This window comes from Martes martes, assembly GCF_963455335.1.
Source record: "Martes martes genome assembly, chromosome: 6".
Lineage (NCBI taxonomy): Eukaryota > Metazoa > Chordata > Mammalia > Carnivora > Mustelidae > Martes > Martes martes.
Window position 1 is genome coordinate 45,948,199 of NC_137893.1, and position 9,283 is coordinate 45,957,481.

A 9,283-nucleotide genomic window follows, 5' to 3' on the forward strand; every position below is an offset into this window, starting at 1 on the left:
AAATGATATAGGACAGTGGTCCAGTTTCATCCTTTTGCCTGTAGCTGTCCAGTTTTCCCAACACCATTTATTGAAAACGCTGTCTTTTCCCCCATTGTATATTCTTGCCTCCTTTGTCATAGATGAATTGACCATATAGGCATGGGTTTATTTCTGGGCTCTCTATTCTGTTCCATTGAACTATATATGTCTGTTTTTGTGCCAGGGCCATACTGTTGGTATGGAATTATGAAATCTGGAATTATGGTACTTCCAGCCTTGTTCTTATTTCTCAAGATTGCTTTGCGTATTTGAGGTCTTTTGTAGTTCCATACAAATTTTAGTATTATGTGCTCTAGTTCTGTGAAAAATACTATTAGTTATTGTTTTTTTTTTAATAGGAATTGCATTGAATCTGTAGATGGATTTGAGTATTATGGACATTTTAATAATATTAGTCCTTCCAATCCATGAGCAAGATCTATCTGTTTATATCATCTTCAATTTCTTTCATCAATTTTATTGTTTTCAAAGTATAGATCTTTCACTTCCTTGGTTAAATTTATTCCTAGGTATTTTATTCTTTCTGGTGTAGTTGTTTTCTTAACTTCCCTTTCTGCTACTTCATTATTAGTTTAGAGAAGTGCAGCAGATCTCTGTATATTGTTTGTATCCTGTGACTTTGCCGAATTCTCTTATCAGTTCTAATGGTGTTTTGGTGGGGTCTTTAGGGTTTTCTATATACAGTGTCATATTTTCTGCAAACGGTGAGAGTTTTGCTTCTCCCTTACCAATCTGAACACCTTTTATTTCTTTTTCTTGTCTGGTTGCTGCTGCTAGGATATTCAGTACTATGTTGAATAAAAGTGGTGAGAGTGGACATTCTTGTCTTATTCCTGATCTTAGAGAAAAAGCCTTCAGTTTTTCACCATTTAGTATGATGTTAGCTGTGGGTTTTTCATATATGGCCTTTATTATTTTTATATATATATATATGTATATGATGTATATTCCCTCTAAACTTCATTGAGAGTTTTTATCATCAACAGATACTGTATTTTATCCAATGCTTTTTCTACAGCTATTGAAATTATCATATGGTTCAGGGTTTTTTTGATTCCTGATGGAAATTTTTTGATTTCTGATACAGTCTTTTTCATTACATCTATTTAGATTTGTTATGACTTCTTCAATTAGTTTTTATTGTCTCTACTCCCATATTTATTATTTCCTTCTCCTTACTTTGGGTTTAGTTTCTTTTTTTCTAGTTCCTCAATGTGAAAATTTAGGTCATTGATTTTAGATCTTTCTCCTGCATCTGGGCTGTATGTTCTTGTTTCTTTGTATGCCTCAGAATTTTTCGTTGAGACCTAGACATTATGAATATTATCATGTGGCAACTCTAGAAATCAGATTCTGTCTCTTCCCCACAGGTTTATTGTTGTTACTTTTTTGTAGTTGTTTGTTTTGTTGTTTTGTTGTTGTTGAGTGACCACTCTGAACTAATTCTGTAGTGTCTGTTCTTTATTATGTGTGACTATTAAAGTCTCTGCCCCTTGAGCTAAGGGGTCAGCTAAGGATTAGATAGCTATTACTGAAATTCCTTGAATCAGAATATCTCCCAGTCTTTGTAGAGAGGGGCTTTGAGTTGTGTTGGGACATGTCTGCAGAGTCAACCAGGCAGTTTGCTGCTCTGCCTTAGCGATCACAATCACTGATTGCTTGCTCAAAGCCTCAAGGTCAGCTAGAGGCCTTTTCATTTCTTTCCTGAGCATGCACACAACCCTGGGCCATGTGCATGAGCTTCTGAACTCCCAGGAGTAGGTCTGTGCTTTTTACACCCTTAATCCCCCAAACATCTCCTTCTCCAAGCTTTTTGTTTAGTCTACTATTTGCCCTGTTATCCGTTGCTTCAGACAGCAACAACTAAAACATTTGCCTGTAAATGTTTTCCACAACAACTTTAGCACTAGGTGCATTCCCAGTTTGGTGAGACAAAGACAAGCCTTTTGAGCCAGTCTTTCCAGGGAGCCACCCAGACGAGACAAAATAAATAAATATATTCTGCTGCCTCTGGTACTATTACTAAGAATGTAAGCTGTTATTTTCAAGACTACAGCTGAGCTGAAGAACAGTGGATGAAACAAGGGTAAGTTAAGATGCCACAAAGCTCACTATTCTTGCCAATATCCGGCTGATTTTCTTGAATAAGTACTTTCCTGGTTGCTGCAAACTTTTAGTTAGCTTCGAGTTCTAAAATAGTTGATTCTCATAGTTGTTGCCTGTTTTTCCACTGACTTTACAGATTGGGGAGAGTTTCAGAGTTCCTTACTTCACCATTTTTGCTGACATCACTATAGTATTTCCTTTTTTTCATTAGGATTTTGCTTTAATGATTAAGTTTAAGGAATTGCAGTAGGGTTAGTTTTGGGTTTTGTTTTTTTTTTAAGGTTTTATTTATTTATTTGTCAGAAAGAGAGAGCATATAAGCAGGGGGAGTGGCAGGCAGAGGGGAAAGGGAGAAGCAGGCTCCCGCTGAGCTGGGAGCCCAATGTGGGACTCGATCCCAGGACCCTGGGATCATGACCTGAGCAGAAGTCAGATGCTTAACTGAGTGTGCCAACCAAGCATCCTGGGTTAGTTTTCCAAACATAAGGGAAATATTCGGGGGCCTTGTTGTATGACTGAAAACTATAAAACCTGTACCTGAAATGGGATATTTGTGCCTTTTATGTGTAGTCTTCTAAATGCTTCCTAAAACTTGGAATTAATTTTGACCCTTGTGCAAATGTATAGCAGTCAAAAAGTCAGAGAGAAGTATAACAGAACAAGAGAATCTAAAAATGTGGAGAAGGAAGGGTGCAAGGGGCACCTGGGTGGCTCAGTTGTTTGAGTGTCCAGCTCTTGATTTCAGCTCAGGCTGTGGTTGTAGGATTAAGCCCCGTGGTGCTGGGCATGGAGCCTGCTTAAGATTCTCTCTCCTCCTCCTTCTGCCCTTCCCCAACTCGTAAAACACACACACACACACACACACACACACACACACACTGAAAATGGGAGGCAAATGGAAACCAAGCATTGATAGATGAATGAAGGCACATTCTTCTTATGTCTACCCCAGTTTCTGTAGGAGCATATAACGAGAGGAAAAGACAAGCTTGGAGAAATTTGACTCATTTACAGTGAGGGTAGAGGAGAAGCTTATAAGGAGGTAGAGCAGAAGCCCAGTGCTATCAGTAGGCTGCAGGCCAGGGAGCTAGTGATAGCACCACAGCTGTGAACATCAAGTTAGCAACCTTGTTCATATCACTGGCATGGTGCTAGAGCCATTTTTTAAAATTTAAAACTGAAATATGGTATTTCTTTACCTAGCCACACATATTTAAAGGGGCATGCATTCTAAAATTATATTCTGTCATTTTAAAACCAAATTATGTTGGTTCTTTTTGTTTGTTTTTGGTTGTGTGTGTGTGTGTGTGTGTGTGTGTGTGTGTTTTGTGGGTTTTTTTGGTAGCAAGGAGCTGTACCTCCAGCCAGTTCAGTTCCTCCTGTTGCCGGGGCCCCATCGGTTGGACAGCCTGGAGCAGGGTTTGGAATGGTGAGTGACAACCTGCGCTAGAAATTGTAACTGACATTTCTGAGGCCTTTGCCAAATCCCAGATTAACAAATACAGCTACAGAATATAATTCTTCCCCAAATGCAGTAATGTAAAATTTAAAAAATAAAGTCATCTATGTTAGACATTAAGAAGCCTACATATTACATGATAAAGTCAGCTATAAAATACTTAAATTCTGTCTTCAAAATGATTTCTGTAGTATATAGTTTTGTCATTTTTGGAGTAGTATTTACCAAACACATTCTTAGCTCAATCATCAAAATCAACTCTTAATCGCTATACTAGGACTTTTCATTTATCACTTTTATCACTAACAAATTTTAGAATCAGTTTCCACAAATAAACAAGGTTTTACCTCCTCAGAATCATGCTCACAGAAGACAAATAATCACCAGCAAAGCATGGTCAGGAGAAGGCTGATAGGTGGTCGGCCAGACTTCCACTGTACCTCAGTGATTCTCTGCCATCTGTCAGCCTCACAGCACCCATTGTTCAAAGTTACAAGTTATACTTTCTCACAGACCTGCATTCCTCACAAATTTTCAGAAACATCAAAGACTTCAGTGTCCGGGCATTTCCATAGTGGATTCCACTCATGCTGTGAACCGCTCTTCCTTTTCAGCCTCCTGCTGGGACAGGCATGCCCATGATGCCTCAGCAGCCAGTCATGTTTGCCCAGCCCATGATGAGGCCACCCTTCGGAGCTGCGGCTGTACCTGGCACACAGGTCAGTTTTTTAATGTCCTTAAAATAGTAACATTATAAGTATAAAACTGCCATGTGGCAAACTGTTTAAAAATGTTTTTACCTGATATAATCCTCATATCTGTTGCTTCAGAAGGAAAGGGGGAACGTGGAAGACAGATTACCAATAGTGTGAGGTTCGGAGGAAAATGATAGTAATAACTCACTCTCCTAAGTCCCTCCGTTCTTCTCCTACTTAATTCAGAATAGTTCCTGAGGACAGCTAGACATTTAAAGTATCTGTGCATTTAGCCCAAAGAAATGAGTACTTCTGATCTGTAGTTTTATCATGTGTTCCCAGAACTAGCCAAACTCAGGGTTAGGGACACTGTCCTCCAGGCTGCCCGCTGTGCCCAAGAATTGTGAAGCTAACAGCAACGAGTTTGCCGAACTGCAGAGTCTAAGGGAGCAGTCCCTATAAGACTGCGCACCTCAGACACCAGCCACAAGTTTGGGAGTCCCTAGGGCTATACCCCTTCACTTCAGACCAGCTGCCCACAGATTTGGAGGTTCTCAATAGCCTACAACAACTTACAGAACTCAGGAAGGCATGAAATTTATTATAGTTTTATTAGAGTGAAAGGATAAAAATTACATCTAGCCAAAAGAAGAGATGTGTAGGGTGAAGTCTGGAACTGGGAGGGTTCCAATCATGAAAGTTCTTTGTCTTCAAGGATGTGTTACTCACCTGGCATCCATGTGTAACAATACAGATGCAGTGTTGCCAACCCAGGAAGCTCACCTGCACTTCAGTGTGCAGAGTTTTTATTGACGTTTCCTTATGTAGGAATGATTGAATTATTGCCCATGTGGTTGAACTCAATCTCCAGCTCCCCAGTGTCACTCCAAGTCAGGCAGATACCACTTGGCCCCAAGATCTAACACTCTCATTACATTGTTGGTCTTTCTGGTGGCTAGTCCCCACCCTGAGTCCTCAGGTGGTTCCAAGAACCCACCCTGAATAACAAAGACATTCCCATCACTCAGGAAGTTCTTAGGGTTTAGAGGTTACCTACCAGGATCCAGGACAAAGGACAAACTTCTCTTTAGATGAGGCTGAATTCCTTACTACCAAGATGGTAAAACATACACTTTGTTGAACTGTTTTGCTGCTAATAGTGATAGTCATGCCAATGAGTAACCAGTTCTTGATTCCTCTTATAAATTGCCTGGCCAATAACTATTTTAACGTGGAGGTGTAGGTAGAACCAAAGAGATTTTTACCATAAGAAACTGACATGGATGGAGTTAAAACACCACATTAAGACTTTACTAGGACCATGCCCAGCAAACCAAAACAAAAAACTCAAATATATTACAATGGTATCAGTAAATGGTTTCACTTCTGAAATATTTTTTGTAAAGATTTATTTTTTTTATTTTGAGAGGGGAGGGGAGGGGGAGGGGTAGAGGGAAAGAATCTCAGACTCCCTCCTGCGCAGGACTCGATCTCACAACCCAGAGATCATGATCTGAGCAGAAATCAGGAGTCAGCTGCTCAACTGACTGAGCTACCCAGGCACCCACTTCTATGGTATTTTTTACTCACCAAATGGGTGTTTATATAGTTATCCATAGAATTCCTACTTTGAACTTTCTGAATTTTGCTTCCTTTAATCATCTCCAAAATCTATTGTCTGCCTCTTCCCAAATCTTACTTTCGGCTTCTTTACTTTAACCCTTCAAAAGCCACAGTGACCAGAAGAGAGAATGGTAGGTGTTCAAAGAGATAGATTTAGAATGTGAGAAACCCTGGCCTTCAAAGCTATACCCAAAGCACTGGCTTCATGAGAAATTTTCTAGTCTCCTCTGAGACTAATGAACTCTGCCTTATATTGTTTCTGAGGGGGGTGAGGAAGGTTTGGGGGATAATAGTGGGGGTTAAATTTAATCTAGATATACTTAAAATTCTAAGGATCTCATTTATTATGAATGTTTCCTTGATGGTTAAATAAATCTATGATTATTTAACAGCTTTTTGAAAAAAGGCTAGACATTTCTATTTTTATTAATTTAGAAGAATAATATTAAGATTTTTAAGATCTTACTGTATTTTGTGCGCTAAAAGCTTTAGAAATAAATTAACACAATTTTATTAAAGTAGCTATTTTCCTTCCATGATATCAGTGTTACATAGCATCAGTTTACTTAATTAAAAGAATGAAAATGAAACATAGATAATATGATGAAAACAGAATGTTAAATATTTAATTGAATTTATCATGATTTAGGAAATGGTATGCCATATTTATAAAAGTTTTAGATTACATGGGGCGCCTGGGTGGCTCAGTCCGTTTAGCATTTGACTCTTGATTTGGGTTCAGGTCTTGATCTCAGGGTGGTGAGATCAAGCCCTGTGTCAGGTCAGACTCCGCACTGGGTGTGGAGCCTGCTTAAGATTCTCTATCGCCCTCTCTCTTTGTCCCTCCCTCCCTCTCTAAACAAAACAAAACAAAAAAACCTAAAAGTTTTGTATTTCCTATATTAGAGAAGCAGCAGAGGTGATTATACTAAATAGTAAAATAAATAGGATTTTATAACTTCAGAATACAAAATACTGTTATACTGTTTACCATTACTGATGCCTGGACTAGTCCACTATATCTTAGTTGGTTGGTATCATCCTTAATGATGTTGTCATCTCACCAAATGATTAATAATGAATCAACTCTTAAGTTTCTTTTTTTTTTTAAAGATTTTGTTTATTTATTTGTCCGGGAGAGGGGGTGTGGAGCACAACCAGAGGGAGTAGCAGACAGAGGAAGAAGCAGTCTCCTCGCTGAGGAGGGAGCCCAGTGTGGGGTCCCAGGACCCTGGGATCATGACCTGAGCCAGAGGCAAACACTTAACAGACTGAGCCACCCAGGCATCCCTCAACTCTAGTTTCTTACCTTCCAAACCACTTTAACCCTTGCATTTATCTTTTCTGATCTTTCTATAAAGAATGATTCCTGGGACGCCTGGGTGGCTCAGTTGGTTAAACGGCTGCCTTCGGCTCAGGTCATGATCCCAGCGTCCTGGGATCAAGTCCCACATCGGGCTCCTTGCTCAGCAGGGAGCCTGCTTCTCCCTCTGCCTCTGCCTGCCACTCTGTCTGCCTGTGCTCGCTCGCTCTCTCTCCCTCTCTCTCTCTATGACAAATAAATAAAAATATTAAAAAAAAAAAAAAAAAAAAAAAAAAAAAAAAAAAAAAAAAAAAAAAAAAAAAAAAAAAGAATGATTCCTATTTTTAAAAATGGAAATTTGATTGATAGGTAGTACAGTCAGTAGTTTCTGGACATGGGAACAAATCTAAAAATCTTTATTTCTTGAGCTCTATTTGCTGAACCAATAAAAATGTACATTGCTACCCCCATAATCCCAGATTTCTGGGATTTCTATAAGGTATAAGCATAGGAGAGGAATAGCCCCAAAAGATCTGTGTCAGTTATTACTCTATACAGATCACATGACCTTTTTCAAGGCATCATTGCCTAACACTCTTGCAGAAGCCTGCTTCCAAAGCTTGTGTCTGTCACACAATGCAATAATTTAAGAATTAAGTAAACAGAAACAAGGTAAGTTAATTCTTTGCTGCTTTTGCTAGCAAGTGTAATATAGTTCTTTCCTATAACATTTAGTAATTAGTCTTCTCTGTGAGCTGGACAGGGAATATTGGAATTTAATGACATTCATACCTGGGAAACTCTTTTCCATTTGAAACAAACAGTGCCTCCAAACTTGACCAGTTTTCACTTAAAACACTTTATGTAAAATTTACTATATTTAGCTAATAATTTAAAGTAATTTCTTAAGTGACTTTCTGCAAGTTATTTTCTTTCAAAAGATTTTCCCTCAAACTCACTCTCGCTATAAGGAAAAGTCATTAAAATTTCTTTATTAGTTCAATAATACTAATAACTCAAAGTAAAAATTCTTTTGTGTAGAGCAAGTGATTGTTGTGTTATTTTACTCTATATTCATAATATCTGAATGTGACTAGTTTGATACATCGTCCCTAACTTGTATCCATATGATTGTGCCAGAGTCCTCAAATATTACTTTGGCTAGATCTGATGTCAAAGAATTTCAAGAAAGCCAAAGATCATTTAAAGTGTACTTTATGAAACCAAAATTAAACACTGTTGCTGAGTAAAACAAAGTAGATTTTGTAAACCTTTAGCCATCTCATCTTCTGCATGTTTGTTTTCTGTGGTATGTGCTCTGCCTAAGAGGTAGAGGTATGTGCTTACCTGTCTCTCTGTTTGATTTCTGTTTCTGCTGTCTTGGGCTGGCTTTTCCGCACTAGCTTTCTCCAAGCCCTACACCTGCCACTCAGAGTCCCAAGAAACCTCCAGCAAAGGACCCATTAGCGGATCTTAACATCAAGGATTTCTTGTAAACAATTTAAGGTATCTAATATTGAGCTTTTCCTGTGGGCTTATAATAATGACGTTGCAATGCTTAGCTTTTTCAGGTATGGTATTTGTACTTCTGTGCTTTGAACACATGTATGTAATAATAATAATAATAATTTGAGTTGTTTATGCTTTTTAAATCAGTACTAAAAGCCATCAATGAATTATCAATAAATTTTTTAAAATCTTGATTAATTTACAAAACTAAGAAGGAGAAAAGCCTCCAAGTTGTTCTAAGAGACACAAACATTTTACTGATAAAGCAAAAAGTTGCCCAAGCTAATCGGTAAATTAGGAAATTACCACTGTATTACCTGATGACAGGAATTTATAGAAAACTAACATCTATTACACTGCATTTAGAAACCATCTAAGAATATATTTGGCTCCAAAACTGTATTTTTTATTTGTTTATCCTTACTTGGCCTCATCAAATAAAGCTCCGATTGTTATGCTTTGCAACTTCTGCACTCAAGCAGAGTTTTGAATTTCTAACGTTCTAGTTCGAAATTTCTAATATGATTTATGACGTGACTAATAATG

General features: G+C 38.1%; 1 protein-coding gene across 27 annotated transcripts in view; it reads left to right on the plus strand.

Annotated features, from left to right (window-relative positions):
• The window catches only part of SNAP91 (synaptosome associated protein 91), a gene marked incomplete at both ends in the record, with an annotated part of 138,059 nt that extends 129,335 nt beyond the window's left edge, over positions 1 to 8,724 (plus strand). For 25 of the 27 annotated variants that reach the window (XM_080806575.1, XM_080806550.1, XM_080806570.1 and 22 more), the window contains 3 exons: positions 3,494 to 3,577; positions 4,222 to 4,326; positions 8,632 to 8,724. In XM_080806575.1, the coding sequence (XP_080662701.1) occupies positions 3,494 to 3,577; positions 4,222 to 4,326; positions 8,632 to 8,724 (282 nt within the window). The remainder of the gene's footprint in view (positions 1 to 3,493; positions 3,578 to 4,221; positions 4,327 to 8,631) is intronic. The other 2 variants (XM_080806558.1, XM_080806567.1) reach the window with 1 other exon arrangement.
• Between the last annotated feature and the right edge of the window lie 559 nt (positions 8,725 to 9,283).